The sequence below is a fragment of the Rhinolophus ferrumequinum genome, chromosome 16 (assembly GCF_004115265.2).
Source record: "Rhinolophus ferrumequinum isolate MPI-CBG mRhiFer1 chromosome 16, mRhiFer1_v1.p, whole genome shotgun sequence".
In the NCBI taxonomy this organism is placed as follows: domain Eukaryota; kingdom Metazoa; phylum Chordata; class Mammalia; order Chiroptera; family Rhinolophidae; genus Rhinolophus; species Rhinolophus ferrumequinum.
Genome location: NC_046299.1, coordinates 52,186,612 through 52,201,957, shown reverse-complemented (window position 1 = coordinate 52,201,957; position 15,346 = coordinate 52,186,612). Strand labels below are relative to the sequence as shown.

General features: G+C 53.3%; 1 protein-coding gene across 8 annotated transcripts; it reads left to right on the top strand.

The window, feature by feature from the left end:
* Positions 1-277: 277 nt before the first annotated feature.
* Positions 278-13,091, top strand: DUSP13 (dual specificity phosphatase 13). Of its 8 annotated transcripts, XM_033131253.1 has the most exons (8): positions 288-476; positions 1,268-1,485; positions 2,888-3,095; positions 5,340-5,537; positions 6,470-6,564; positions 10,094-10,267; positions 11,736-11,956; positions 12,643-13,091. In XM_033131253.1, exons 3-8 carry the CDS (start codon positions 3,009-3,011, stop codon positions 12,843-12,845), a joined length of 978 nt encoding a protein of 325 aa, XP_032987144.1. In that variant the 5' UTR covers positions 288-476; positions 1,268-1,485; positions 2,888-3,008; the 3' UTR covers positions 12,846-13,091. The 8 variants fall into 8 exon arrangements, 7 of the variants coding, with proteins under 7 accessions (XP_032987142.1, XP_032987143.1, XP_032987148.1 ...); XM_033131251.1 differs by lacking the exon at positions 1,268-1,485 and having other exon boundaries at positions 278-476; XM_033131252.1 differs by lacking the exons at positions 1,268-1,485; positions 5,340-5,537 and having other exon boundaries at positions 278-476.
* The last annotated feature ends 2,255 nt before the right edge of the window (positions 13,092-15,346 follow it).

Genomic DNA, 15,346 nt, shown 5'->3' with positions numbered 1-15,346 from the left:
GTTAGAGACAGAATAATCTTTGTTTCATTTAATCCTCACAATTTTTTGAGGTAGGTGTAATTATCCTTACTTTACAGATGAAGAAACTGAGATGGAGAGGTGAAATGACTTGCAGAGGTATGTCTGTTTCCATGTGGTCACAGAATTTGGGGCTAGGGGGGGTGACTTGAGGAGGAAAATGTCCTGTTCTCTCTGGAGGCGCCTGTGACTTGCTGAGTCACTTCCTCCGGTTCCACCTGTCCCTGCCAATCTCTGGAAGGAGAAATGACACCGGAGAGGCAGAGAGGAGCGAGTACAGAGACAGAAGGGTGGGTGGGCTGGCCCATGGCTGAGGCCTCACTTCCAGAGCGGAGGGGAGATGCCGAAGCCAGACCTTGCTCCAGCGTCCTGGAACTGGAGGAGCTCCTGAGGGCTGGGAAAATTTCTTCTGGCAGCCGGGTGGACGAAGTTTGGCCCAACCTTTACATAGGAGATGCGTGAGTGGTAGCTGGCCGAGGGGTGTGGGGATGAGAACAAGGGGAGACAGTTTTTGGGCACTTTACCAGAGACTGGGGAGCAGGGAACAAGGAGAAATTGTTCTGCTCTGAGCATCCTAGGCCAGGGACTTGCTCCAGGATCCCTGTGTGCTGGGGATGGTGCAATGGACAGATGTGGCCACCAGGGGGGAGCGGGGACTTTGTCTGAAATTGAGCTCCCAGAGATTCCTGGAGTCTTCTGGCACATCCAGGATTATTGGTGAGTCTGGGGGGCCGAGGCCTGGGGAATGCTGATTTGGGGTATGAGTTGGAGTGGACAGAGAGCTCCCCTTCTGGGTCCCAGCCTCCCTCCTCTGGACACAGAGTGGGTGAGTAAGCCTGATTAAAGGTGAATCAGGAAAGGCGTCATCTCTAAACATTCACAGAGTAGAACAGGTATGAGGTAGTGGCCAGGAGAGGCCGGAAGTGTGTGCGATGGCATGGGGCAGGAAGGGAGGGGCAGCTGGATCTGAGGGGTGAGGCATTCTTTCCTTCCTGTACTGGCCCATGCAGGGGCAGATCACCTCAGGAAGCAGAGTGGCTAAGGACAACTCCCTATACTACCAACTCTCCCACCAGAAAGCTCTGAGGGTGGGGCTGTGAGCTGTGGATCCCAGTTCAAGCTTGCTGGGTTTTTCCCAACTCCCTTGAACCCTAATGTCTCTGTCCCTCTCAAGTAGGGGGCCTGGCAAAGCCTCCTTCCTGGATCCCATGGCTCAGCCAGCATCCAGTCGCCTTCCTCCCCTCTCCAGGGCCACGGCAAATAATCGCTTTGAGCTATGGAAGCTGGGCATCACCCACGTGCTGAACGCCGCCCACGGGGGCCTGTACTGCCAGGGCGGCCCTGACTTCTACGGCAGCAGTGTGAGCTATCTGGGGGTACCAGCCCACGACCTCCCCGATTTCGACATCAGTGTCTACTTCTCCTCTGCAGCTGACTTCATTCACCGTGCCCTCAGCACACCTGGGGGTAGGACTTGGGGTCTCATTCTCATATCCCATCCTGTTCAGTCATGGGGGGATGTCCAGTTTCCCTTCAAGCATCAGTGCCCTTCCATCCCTAGTTTTTTAAAAAGTTAATCAGTTTTTAAATATCCTCTGCTCAGTGCTCCAGTGATTTATCCAAGCACATTGCTTTACAGATAGGGAAACTGAGGCCTAGAATACAAGGCCATGTCACGAGTTAGGAGCAGCCCTGGGGCAGCAAGCCAAGTCTCCCAAACAGCAAAACTGTTCTTTCTCTGCATCACTCAGCCTTGGGAAATCGCCATTTGGTAACTAGAGGTCTGGTTTCTGCCCCAAAGTACTTTCAAATGGGAAAAAGAACCAAAAACAAACTTCTAATAGCCAGAGTACAGCAAAAAAAAGAAAAAAAGAAAAAAGGACCTGGGGTAAACTGAGCCCCCACTTTGTGTTCATCCGGGGTAAGAGCTGTGCCCCTTGCTTCTTGACCCTGGGCAAGCCAGTGTCCCTCTCTGGACTTCTGTTTCTCATCCGTGCGATGAGAGAGACAACATGACAGCTCATAGCCCTTCTTAACAGCCAAAGCACTTTGACATTCATTTGTTCTTCGTCCATTCATTCGCCAGCTATTTATTCTCTTCTCTGTGTCAGGCACTGAGCTAGATACTGGGAATTCGCACTTAGATAAGGCAGGGTGCCTACCCTCGTGGAACGTGTCATTATATGTTTGGTGGAAAGACAGTCAAAATGTTAAGTATTACGAGGGCTACTCACACGAGTGGGCAAATGTGAAGAGCTGTGGGAGCACAGGGCCGGGGAGCTCAGTTCAGAGGATCAGAGACATAGAGTGACTTCCCTCTACAACAGTATTCACTGGGCCACATGCAAAAAGGATCAGCTGCTCTGTGATTTCGGCAATACCCTGAGTGGTTAGGAATGCTTATGCACGGAAGCCATGTCTCAGCTGAAACCTAACAGATGAGTAGTGACATTAGTCAGACCAAGAATAGGGGACAAATTTTACAGGAAGTTGGAATAGCATGTGCTGAGGCTGGAGGCCAGAGACCATGACAGCTTCAAGGAACTGAAAGTTACCCGTGTTCCTAGAGCGGAGGGTTGGGGTAGGACAGCCTGAGATGAAGCTGCAGGATCAGCAGGAGCCAGCTCCTGGAGGGTCTTTTAACCCATGTTAAGGACTTTGGACCCCACCCCAAAGGTAGGCAAAATAGGTGTTGGCCTACCTAGTTGACGTATCAGGAAACTGAGGCCCATAAAGTTTGAGTGATTTGCCCAGGGTTTGTCACAGAGTACACCCAAAGCAGAACAGTAAACGGAACTTGGGTCCCCACCCCCGCCCCTGGGTGGGCCAGCTGGTGGGAAAGGGTCTTTCACCAGGATGTCTTCCTCAGCCAAGGTCCTGGTGCACTGTGTGGTGGGTGTCAGCCGCTCTGCCACACTGGTCCTGGCCTACCTCATGCTGCGCCAGCAGATGTCCCTGCGCCAGGCGGTGATCGCTGTGAGGCAGCACCGATGGGTCTTCCCCAACCGCGGCTTCCTCCACCAGCTCTGCCAGCTGGACCAGAAGTTGCGAGGTGCAGGCCGGAGCTGAGGGGCCAGGTGAGGGCCGTGCCAGGTGTGAGGGGGCGAGGGGCAAGGCTGGGTGCAGTTAGAGGTCAGGTGAGAGCTGAGGGGGCAGGGAACGTGGAGGGGGAGGGCAATGAGGGCTGGCAGGGGACATGGAATGGGACTAGTGCAGAGGGTGGTTGTCAGGGCTGTGTGTGGCTGGAAGTGAGAGTTGAAAGGGGTGTGGCCCACTCCCCAGTCCAAGGTCTTAATAGAGCCTCGCCTAGGTAACCTTCAGGGAGGACCCTCTCAGCCCACCCAGATTCTTCAGACCCAAGAGAGGGTGGAAAGACCAGGAAAGAAAGAGGTGGAAAGCATACAATGGAAGGGGTGAGGCCTTCCTACCTGGTCCTGATGCTGACCTGCCTGCCTCCTCAACCCTAAACCTGTGGGGACTCACCTGAACCCCCTGCAGGCAGCCTCAGTCCGTCCTGGCCCTGTGGGACGTCTGGACCTTCCCACACCTCTGCACACCTTCCCTGCAGGGCTGGACCTCAGCTACGGCTCTAGGGGGAAAGTGTGGCTGTAGCTAGCACTGCAAGCTTATTAGTGCATTCTCACGTCAGCCCGGCCTCCTCAGTCCCACGTGGGGAAGGAGGACAGGTGTTCCTGCCACCAGCCTTGACCTCCTCACACAGCCCTGCTTGATATAAAGTTCTCCTGTTGTCAGGCTAATCAGTTCTCTGCCTTAGCCCCAGCACCCACTCCCTATCGGCCCCCCACCCGATCTGATCCCAGAAGGACCCTTCCTAACCTCCCTGCCTCTCTGGTTCTGGGGATTCCTCGGGGACATAAAGGTCTTATTGAAGTCTATTCAAACTCTTTCTTGTTCCCAGTTACCCCTGCCTTCTTGTTCTGTATTCAGTGCATTTGGAGCAATAGCACAAAGGGACAGATCCCTAATACCTCCTCTCCCCAAACCATTTCCCGCTGGAAGCCCCAGTGTCCCCAGCTACCCAGTAGGAGGAGTTAGGCTACCCCAGCAGCAACCCTGCTTCTCAGGCTTCCAGCCCACAAATGGTCACTGAGGCGCTACTTTCATTGCTTTGCCATCAGCCCTGTGTTTCCCTCCAGCTCATCTGGGAGGAGGCAGGGGTGTCTCTTCCTGCCATGGCACCAGGGCTGTGAGGAAGCTGCAGAGTGCCCCCTGCCCTTCTTCTCTCCCCACGTCCAAGCTCAGTCTGGCCCCCACACCCACTCTCACATTCACATCCCTGCTGAGGGCCGTCAGCTGGGGCATTAGGCCTCCAGAGCTGCCGTCCATTCCTTCGACCCTGCCCCTAACTCCTGCTACCCTTACTGCTCCTTTCCTCAGCTCTCCTCAGCCTTGAATTTGGCTGTGCCACACCACCCACCGGCTCACAGGGGCTGCTGGCGGGGATGGGTGACGGGCCTAGGCTCTCCTGGGAGCTGGAAGAGCAGCAGCTTTCTCCTCCTGCCAAGAACTTCCCAGGGCATGGCCGGAATCTTCCCTCCCCCGCCCCCACTCAGAAGAGCTGTTTTGGTCTCTGACTGCATAGCCATCCCGAGCAAGGGGGAGCGCTTCAGCAATACCAACCCCTTCCCCCATGCTGTCACGAGAATGAGCATCTTGGGGATGGGGACTAGGGCAGGATGGAGGGCTACGTTTAGAGTTTGGGGGTGAGTGTAATAGAAGAAAGTTAGGGTTATAGCTGGGGTTGGGATTAGGCCTGGAGCTAAGCTGGGTGGAAAACTATTGTGGGAGCTCTGCGGGTATGGGGAGCCAAGAGGTGGACGGGAATGGCACGTTCCCACCCTGCTCTCTTCTAAGCAGGTTTCAGGAAGCTGGTAGAGCAGTCACCCCACTTCCTAGGCCTGGGGATCTTAAATACTTTGACTTCTAACCTCAGCGTCTTTCCCATCAGGCAACTGGCTTTGGGGGAGTCAGTTGGGCTACAGCATTGCACAATTCCAACGGTGCCATCCACCAAATAGTCTGTGCAACTGGACCTCCCCCCACCACCAGGGGTTGTGCAGTATGCAGCCTGTGCCATACACAGCAGCCTCTGAAAGATGAGGGGGCCATGGGGAGAGGTCATCTCTCTCCATGAGCCCTGGGCCCCAAACCTGTCTCCTCATCTCTCCCAGTACCTGTTCCCACTTGACCTTACCCAAAGGGCTCAAAGCGGCAGACTTAGGGGGCAGCTCTCACCCCTGACCCAGCCAATCTGGGCCTTGGTTTACCTGCCTGTAACATGGAGCTCATCTGTCCTCCAGAGCTGGTCCTTTCTCCCTGCCATGGGGCTCTGCCACTTTGCCACCCTGGCACTGGCCCTGCTGGTGCTGCTGGAGGCTCTGGCCCCAGTGGACACACAGAAGATGGTCAGAGTCCAGCATGGGGTCTGCCTTACAGCCTGCTCCTCCGTCCGCTTCCTCCGGCTGCCTGCACTCAGCCGCTGCCTTCAGTCCCCACAGGTGGGAATGGGCTGCCGTCTCAGCTGAGCCCTGAGACTCCTCTGCCAGGGACCCAAGGTCCCTCGGAGTGGGTGGGGGGCAGGAGGGAGAATAGGAGGATAGCAGGAGGGGATTCTAAGTGTTCATGACAGCCCATGGCCGCAGCTGCCTCCACCAGCTCTCCCCAGAGCTCAGGGAGCCCCAGCAGGGGCTGAACCCCACTCCCTGGAGCTCCGACTTCAGAGACCCATGTGAGTGTGGCTGTGGGTGTGCATACGGCTCTGTGTGCATCTGGTATCCGGGAGTGTGAGTGGGGAAGAGTACTGATGAAGAGGGTCTCTGGAGAGTAGGGAGGGTTCTTCATAGGCCCAAATGCAAGGCCCCTGGCCACCGTTAATCTTAGGAGGGACCTTAGAAACCATCTCGTTGGTCTCAAGGGATAGTGGGACGTGGGCCAGGAATGCCTTCTGGGGGAAGGTAGGAGCTTGGCAGAGGGCAAGCTTCCCTCAGCCTGAGTCTTCTGAATCTGAATCCCGGGCCAGTCCTGTAATCCTCAGCCCCCAACCAAAGGCCGTTGGACCTGGTCTGATGCTGGCAATGAGGCCAGTTTGTGTGTGATTTGGGCTGGTCTCTTCCCGGTCCCCCTCCATAGAAGATTCTTCCTTCCAGCTTTAAATTTCTGCCCTTGCTCCACAACACCCTTGGAGGCCAAGGGAACTTTTAAAATGGCTGATTCGATCTTCCTTCTCCCTGCCCCACAATCAACACACGCATACACGCACACCACAGGCAACCTCCTGCCAGGCTGCCTCTACGTCTAGCAGGGCCAGCTGCCTGGCTGGGCTTGCACTGACCGTGCCATGGACCATTGGGTGAGTGGGGAGTGGCCGGGGGAGGCCACAAGAGGGGAGCAGCACATCATGCTTTATAATTAAACTCAAATCAAAAAATAGAAACAGCATCAAATGTGCAGAGACAAGCGGCTGGAAATCAGCAGCACGAAGTGCCTGTCGGAGAAGACCACATCCTGGGCCAGATACCCCCACAGGTGGGTGAGTGCCGCTATTTCAGAGGGGCCGCAGAGCATGCTGGGTAATGAGGGCCATGGCACCTGTGCCTGTGTGTGTTGTGGTGGAGGGGGAGGGGATCAGGTTAGATTGGAGGCTGAACTGGGTTAGAGATAGAGGAACAAAGCACAGTACAGTCAGAAGGAACTGAGCTTGAATCCTGGCTCCCATGCTTATTGGCTGTGTGACTTTGGGCATATTGCTTAATCTCTCCGAGCCTCAGTTTCCTTATCGGTCAAGTGGGGATGATATTACCTGCCTCAGGAGGGTACTGTGAGGATTCAATGAGAAAATGTAAGCACTTAGCTCTGTCTGGTATATAGTACATCCTTAGTAAGTGGTGAATATAATAATCATCATTATGCTTAGACGGAAACATCAGGAAACACAGAGATAAAGACCAAGCCTCATTGTCTCATGGGGAAGTTACCCTCTACCCAGGATATGGCTGAAGTTGAAAGGATAACAGTAATAATAGTAGCAATAATAATAGTAAGACGCACCGTTGACTGGGCGTCTACCACAAGGCAGACCCTGTGGGAAGTGTCTTACATTTACTACCTGCTGGGATTCTCGTGGCAGCCCCACTGTGGGCGCACAGAAGCCCACACAGATACAAGCCCCAGACCTAAGAACTCTGCCCAGGTCGGCCCTCCTCCAAGGCTTGCACGCTGAGCACAGACCTATGGGCAGCTCACCTTTGGCAGCCCGCCTGTCACCCTTCCTGAGGCTTCCTTCACCAAACTCCTCATTTGTCCTGCCCTGAGATCTCTGGTCCCAGCTGGCCTGCCTGGGGAGGAGGAGGAAGAGGAGGAGGCAGAGAAAGTGGGCAGGAGGGAGGAGCAGGAGGAACACCTGCTCAGCTGAGGAGGTGGGTGGCAAACAGCGGCCCCTCTTCCCCGGGAAGACCTGTGCCTTGGCCCACGGCCACCGGCATGCAGGGTGTGCTGGGAGGCTGTGGGGCAGCAGGAGCTCCTGTGGGTGGTGGGAGACAGAGGGAGCCAGGAGAGCAAAGGAGAGAGGAGAGACACAAAGGCAGAAAACAAGTGTCTGAACTTGCAAATAGCAGCAACACAAGAGCAGGAAAATTGCTGCCTCCAGATGCAGCTGTTCAGCCTAGCGGGGAGATGCAGGAAGGAGGCGAAATGAGGGCTGGAGTGAGTGAGAAGAGCCAGGCCAGCCCTGTCCCTGCTTCACCCTCCGGTGGCCAAGGGGATGTGGGAGGACATGGCAGGCAGGGCCCTTGGCGGTCCAGGTCTGGGAGCAGAAACCAGGGGAGCTGCTGCAGCCACGAATTCCCCTTTCTTAGGTGTGCTTGGAGCTTGAAGGGGCTGGGCCTGACTCAGGCTGGCAAGGGAGGCTGGACCACCAGGGGAATGGAGCAGACGGGGGGTACATCCATGCGCATCAGGAGTGAGACCCTAGATAGGACGTGACAAGGAATACCTCTAATTCCAAGGGCAGGGCTCCATTCTCCAGACCTGGGCCAGGGTCCCCTAGGAGGCTGGGCTGGGGGCTGTAGCCTAGCAGCCCCCAATCCCTGACCCCTCTGCTGTCTCCTCTCCTCAGGAGCCTCCAGGTGAATCAGGGTCCAGCTCATTCAACTGCGAGACTCCCACTGGCCACCGGGGGGCAGCCTTACCCTACGCCAAGCTCAGAGGCCTGAGCCCCAGCCTGCCAGGCTTCCCAAAACCCCAGCTGGCACTGCCTGGGGCACAAGCCCCAGATGGCGGCTCCAGACCATTGTAGCTTTTGGACAACCATGGAGTCTCGGGGCTTATCCCACCCCAACACACTACACTGATGTCTAACCCGTAGTTACTGCTCACCCAGCCACTCCTCTCTCATTCTCAGGTCAGACCCCCCCGAGACAACTCAGTCAGGCAAAGCCAGGATCTTCAAAGTGAGAAGAGAAATGTGGCTGAGACAGGGGCAAAGACTTGCTTGAGGCCACAGAATAGATCGAGGCCAGGCTCTCCTCCCTCCCTCTAAAGTTCTCTTCCCACCACTTCATGTAGCCTGCCATCTCCACGGGGGAGAGGTCCAGGCCCAAGAACCTTTAATCCCAAAGAGATGCCAAGCAGAGAGGGGCCTGGAGGTTTGGAAGGGCTGTGCTTCCTTCCATAGTGGCCCCACCTCCATGGGCTCCAAGGGGAGGACCTGGAATTCTAGCCGCTTCATAGTGTGGGCGGAACCTGCCCCGGTCCCATTCCTAAGTCCTGTCCGAGCACTCACTCCCCCACTCCCAGCCCCAGACCATGCCCTAGGTAGGTAGCAGGCCACTCAGCCTGCCCTGAGAGGTCACAGTGGAGGATGAAGGGGAAAGCCAGGTCTTCACTTCCCCCCTGCCCACCGGCTGCCCACTGGGTGAGCCCGGCCAACCCAGTGTCCTCTTGGATGCCTGTTTCTCTTTCCGGTCCTGGCACTGTCTCCCAAACCCAAAGAGAAAAGATGTTTTTCCCAGTTTGTACCTTCCCTAGTCACTGGTTGAGGGGACCGGGGCCAGTTAGCCAAGATAAGCACTCGTTCCCAGCACAGCTTCAGACCCCTATTCTGGAGCCACTGACCTCCAAGCTCTGTCGGGTCCCGGACTCCGTCAGCCAGCTGACTCCTGAGACAACCCACCCCAGCCGGCTGAGGCCTGGGCAGCGCTGGCCTGAGTCGAGGGGGTAAGGAGGACAGTCCCAGGGCCTACAGGCAGATGTGTAACGGCCACACCAGGCTCCCCTGTAGAGAGGGATGGGTTAGTGACCACTCTCTGAAATCCCCAAAGATGGTAGCAGCAAAGCTTGGGGACGGGGTGGCAGGATCACAGAACTGGACTGAAACCTCAGCCTTGCTACATACTAGCCATACGGCTTTAAAGAGATGCTCGGCATCTCTTTAAAAAATTTTGAGTTTCAGCTTCCTTCTCTATAAAATAGGGACCTACAACAGGCACCAGGGCCCTAAGAACCATTAGCTCATGCAGTGTGGAAAGGCTAACAAACGTCATTCATAGCCTAGGCCCCTCACTCCAGAGATGGGCTCTGCTCTGCCGACACCTGAAGCTGGGAGGGGATGGGGGTCCGAGGACCAGCCATCGAAGTAGCAGAGGAGGAGGCTTGAGATGAGCTGCTGAGGTTGTGAGGGCGATAACCCTCTGAGGTCTCCATCCCTACAAAGTCCCAAGTGAGCAAAGACTTAAGGCGTGGGATTTGCACTGACTTACCGCCACAAACAGGGAACTCCAAGGATCCCCTGGTCAAAGTTTCCAACCTCAGAGGCCTTTGGAGAGAGGGCTTCCCAGCTCCATAGTGGTGACAAGCAGTCCATTCCCTTGTTCTCTAGGAAAGGTTCTAGGCCTCAGCCCCAGCTGAGCTGGTTAATGACATCATACGAACTAGCTGTGGCCTCTTCTGCACCATCTCAGTAGCACCTGGGCTCTGCCCCTCTCCTGGGCCTCTGGGTCAGCTGGACCCACCTTTCGGGAGCCTTGCTCCAGCCACTGCACTATCCGCTCTGTTCCAGGATGGACTCGCTGCAGGAGCAGGACCTCCGGAGGCCCAACATCCACAGGGCGGTTGGTCTGCACCCCTACCAGCCGCCTACGCTGTCCTCGCTGCAGCGCTTGCTGTGGGTCCGTCATGCTGCCATGCTGAGCCACATCGACGAGGTCTGGCCCAACCTCTTCCTGGGAGATGCGTGAGTATGATCCACGTGGGCAGGTGCAGGGAGCAGAAGGGGAGCCCTCTTGGGGCACAGGTGGCACCCCCTTTTTGTCTGCCCCTATCTCTGCACATGGGTCTTTTCATTTATATTATTCTTTTAATTGTGGAGGTAGAACACACAATTAGTGCATAGAGCTTATAGAAACAGTTTCATCGCCCAGGTCAAGAAAAAGGACGTTACTTGTGCCCAAAAGCCCCTGCTGAACCCTTCTTATCATAACCCTTTTTATGTAGATAACCACTAAGTGTTGAAATAATTATCTCCTTGCTTTTCTTTATAGTTGTACCACTTATGTACTTAACAATTAGTTTTGTCTGTCTTTTAAAGTTACATGAATGGAATCATATTGCGTGTTTTGTGCCTGGCATAATTTGCTCAAAATTGTAAGATGCACCCATGTTATTATGTGTAGCTGCAGTCATTCATTTTTCATTGCTGTATACTATTCTATTATATAAATACACCATAGTTTATCCATTCATATGCACATTTGAGTTGTTTTCACTTTTGGGCTATTATGAACAGTGATCCTAGAAACATTCTAGTACAGGTGTCCTGGGAACACACACACGAGTTTTTCTAGAGTATATATATAGAGCAGAAGTATGAGACATTTTCTCTAAAAGTTTTTTAAAACTTATAACATATGGACCGATACATGTGGATTTTAGAAAATTTCCTTAATTTTTAGAAAATAAGGATCAGTATCTTAACAATATGGCAAATATGCTATCCCCTTACAGATAACCAGTAATAAAATCCTGTTGACTTTTTAAAAATGCATAACACATACATACATAAATGCTTTTTCACTTTTCTTTTTTTTACAAAAATAGTTTCACTTGATAATCCCATTTTGTAATCTGCTTTATATAAAAGGCTTTTTAATGGAATCATGCTACATATTTAAAAAAAAATTTAAACAACGTTCTGTTTTGTATTCTGCATTTTTCACACCTTCTCAACAGAGCACGAATACCTTTCCTTGTTTACTTACATCTACCATATTTTAGTGGTTGCATAATATTTCACTTACCTGTACATACTCAATCTCCTACTAGAGGATATTTAGTAATTTTCCCCCAATTTTTCACTATCTTAAATATCATTAGATCCAGTTTACATGTCTGTGGGCACAGTTTGGATTCTTTCTTTAATTAAGTTCCTAGAATGAGACTGAGACTTGTTGGGCAAAGTATGTGTATATTTTTAAAGCTTTCGATACATATAGCCAAATTGCTCTCCAGAAAAGTTGGCCTGAGTGATAGGGGGTCTTGAACTCTAACTTGAGGAGTCCCTTTAACGTGGGCCAGTCCACTGGTTCCAGTCTCTCCCCTTGGAGGGAGATGGCCGAGGAGGGAAGGGCGCAAGTTGCAGCCCGACCAGAGCTGATCCAGGGAGACCTAGCCCACATCCCAGCCCCCCCGTACCCTCCCCCCAGCTATGCAGCCCGGGACAAGAGCAAGCTGCTGCAGCTGGGCATCACCCACGTCGTGAATGTTGCTGCGGGCAAGTTTCAAGTGGACACAGGTGACAAGTTCTATCGCGGAATGCCCTTGGAGTACTATGGCGTTGAAGCTGATGACAACCCTTTCTTCGACCTCAGTGTCTACTTTCTGCCTGTTGCTCGCTACATCCGAACTGCCCTCAATTTTCCCCAAGGTGAGCCCTGGGGAAGGGACTGGGGGTGAGATCTGGGACTACCCATTTTTCCAGTAGCACTGAGAGGTGGAGTGTCCTGAGCCACAAACCTCTCCAACACCCGTCCCACCCTAGGGGGCAAATAGCTTCCTCCGTTTAGTGGACATCCCCTTCAGGGACCCCCTGGAAACCAACCATCACAGGCACAACTAAGGTCCAGTGTGGTTGTCAGTATAACCATATCCCTCAGTAAGAGACCAGGTGTTGGGCCTATGTATAGGACCTAGCAAAGGTTCTTGTGGGGAGAACTGCATAGGGCTGCAGGGGCAGAGGAGAGGGCAGAACTGGGCAGGGGGAGAGAAAGAGGTAGACAACCCCTGTAATCTGCTGCAAACCCAGGGACTCCAGGAGTACTGCTCCCCAACCCCACCCTCCACCAACCCACCACAGTTGCAAAGATGCCATAGAAAGCACCTTGAACCAGGAAAAGGGAATCCCAGCTGCTATACCTTAGCTCTGCCACTAACTTGCTGTGTGACCTTGAACCAGTTCCTTTCCCTCTCTGGGCCTCAGTTGCCCCATCTGACAGTATCAGTATTCCAGGATGCTGTGATAGGTGGGCTGAAGGGTGGCCAGAAATATCTGATTCCCAAACAGGTGGGTGGTATGAGGCCAGGTAACTGACGCGAGGTTGGGTCTCCCCGCAGGCCGCGTGCTGGTACACTGTGCCATGGGGGTGAGCCGCTCTGCCACAGTGGTCCTTGCCTTCCTCATGATCTACGAGAATATGACGCTGGAGGAGGCCATCCAGACGGTGCAAGCCCACCGCGCTATCTGCCCCAACTCGGGCTTCCTCCGGCAGCTCCAGGTTCTGGACAACCGACTAGGACGGGAGACCAGGAGGTTCTGACCTGGCGGGCAGCCAGGAACCCTGACCTTCTGGCCGGCATGACCTAACCCAACCAGCCTGGCCCTGGGGACAGCAGCGTCTGCTGTTTCGAGTGACCTTGAGATGTACATAGCAAGTGGGGGCTTAGCGGAGGGAGAGCTGGCTGGTGACCTTTAGCAGGTAGATTCCCTGACCCAATCCAGAGATTCTTTATGCAAAAGAAAGTTCAGTCTGTCTCTATAATAAAAAAAATTCATCCTAATAAAGGCAGGAGACCTTCTGGTCATTTGTGGGGTGGTGGCTGATGCCAGGGACGGCCCCGAGGTTCCAGAAGGCGTGCCATCTCTGTCAGCATGATGGCAGCCTAGAAGGAGTCTGAATCCCTGTGAAGGCTCCATGAAGGACAGCAGATGAGGAGCATTTGGGTGCAAGAGGGAGGAGTGAGATACAAGTGCTGAGAATTAGCTGACCTTTTCTTCATCGTGTCCTCCTCACACCACCACCCAAGAGCTAGGTTGTCTGAAGGTTCAATGTATCACCATCCTCTCCGTGCCCACCTATAAAAACTAACAATCAAAACATGCTGTGCACACATAGCATCTCTTGAATTCAATCTTTTCGTTTACACTCTTTCAAAAGGAACTGACTAAAATTACAGACACCTAGAAAACCGAGGCATCAAACAGGAGGATAAGTGGTTGTGGAGGAAACCTCCCAGAAATCCTAGGGAAAGAGTGGTTATATGATGGAGCAAGACATTTAGCTCTGAGTTTCTGAGTACTTGTGCCCTGATACAACAATACAAAAGTGGGCAGGTTCCGCACCTGTAAGAGGTATAGGTATTATGTGGATTAAATGGGCTGCCATTCCTTCTCCCTCTCGGGCTACTCCGAGAAGGCCCTTGCCTCCTCCAGCTGACCTGTATAAATATCAAGGTTTCTCAGGGTTCTGTCCTCTGCCTCTTTTCTCCCTGTGTCCCCGCCCTCCTGGGGATCCTCTTGCTCCCAAACATCAGTTCACATCTCTAGGCTGAGGACTCCCAGACACCAATGGTTGGCCCAATTCTCTCTCCTGAGCTCAAAGCCTTTGTATCCCACTAGCCACCTCCATTTGAATACTGCCCTTGAACTTCAAACTCAGCTGAACTTTTCATCACCCCCCACACACCTAGACCCACTCCTCTTCTTAGTCTGACAGCCACTGCTACCCAAGTCAGTGATGGGTGTCGCCGTGGACTCCTGCCTCTCATCCAATTAGCCTATCAGTTCTGTCTCCTAAATACCGCTTGGATCTGCTCACTTCACTTCATCTTTGTTGTGACCACTCAAGTTCAAGCAACCAGGATTCTTTCAACAGCTCACTAACAGTCTCTCTGCCTCTAGCCTGTCCCCTCCAATCTCCACGCAGACATCTTACTAAAATGAAAATCTGGTCATGTCACTGCTCCACTTACAACCCCAAAGTACAAACACCTTGACAAAATATAAAGATGCTTCATTATCTGAGAACTTCTCAGACCTCCAGCCATATCTCTTTCAATTCTGTTCTCATACATACCAGGTAATGAAGAAACAGTAAATCCACTTCCTGTTTCCAGAATGCACTACACTCTCACTTCTGGTAACTTGCATAGGCTTCAGGTTGTACCACCTGAATGTACCACTCTCACCACTCTTCGCTGGGGTCTCCTTGAGGTTTTCGTTTAGATGCCTCTTCCAGGAAGCCCTCCTACACCCCCCAACCTGAGAGAAGTGCTCCTCCTCAGCTACCAGAATGTCCATCCGTCCCTTGTGACATCCCCATCACTTTGAATTATAATCGCCTGGTGCCTTGTCATTCTCTTCCAACTGGCTCTCTGACCAGGCTTTCCCTGGGCTCAATGTCCCCACGGCTCCCACACTCTCTGGCTATGACCCCACGTCAGGTACAGCTCTGTGGTTCTGTGAACCAGCAGCCATAGGTTGGTACCACTGCCACTCAGCCCTCTCCACAGAGGCCACCAGGGGAAGGCGGATCCCAGCTGGGGCCTTACCCAGGATGGGGCCTGCCTCCAGGGGTAATTGCTGTCCTCCCAGCTCCACTGCACACAGCACCTCACCACGTGGTTACCCTAACACTCTCTTCCCAGCCCATCTTGACCCCTTGGCCACCTTTGACCCTCCTCCTCACTCCTCACCAATGCTCTCTGGGGCCAGCTCTGACCTCTCCTGGGGGTGTAAGGGTCCCTTGCCCTTCTCTGACATCTGGTCTATTTCCAGAGGGCAAGTGCTTTTCCTTTGTGCAAATCAAAGAAAGATTCCCCCGCTGAACAAACCAGCCTTTCAAGCAGAAACACTCCTGAGCTTTGTCAAAATAAAAGGTGTCACTTCCTCCCAAGCAGACAGCTCCAAGTCAGATACTCAACTGAGTGAGCTGAACACAGGCTATGTTTTAGCCCCCATTCACTCCTTCTGCAGTTCATAAACTGCACAAACACATGCCACTCTGTCTGGGATGTACGGCTTAATATCCCTATTTTAAAG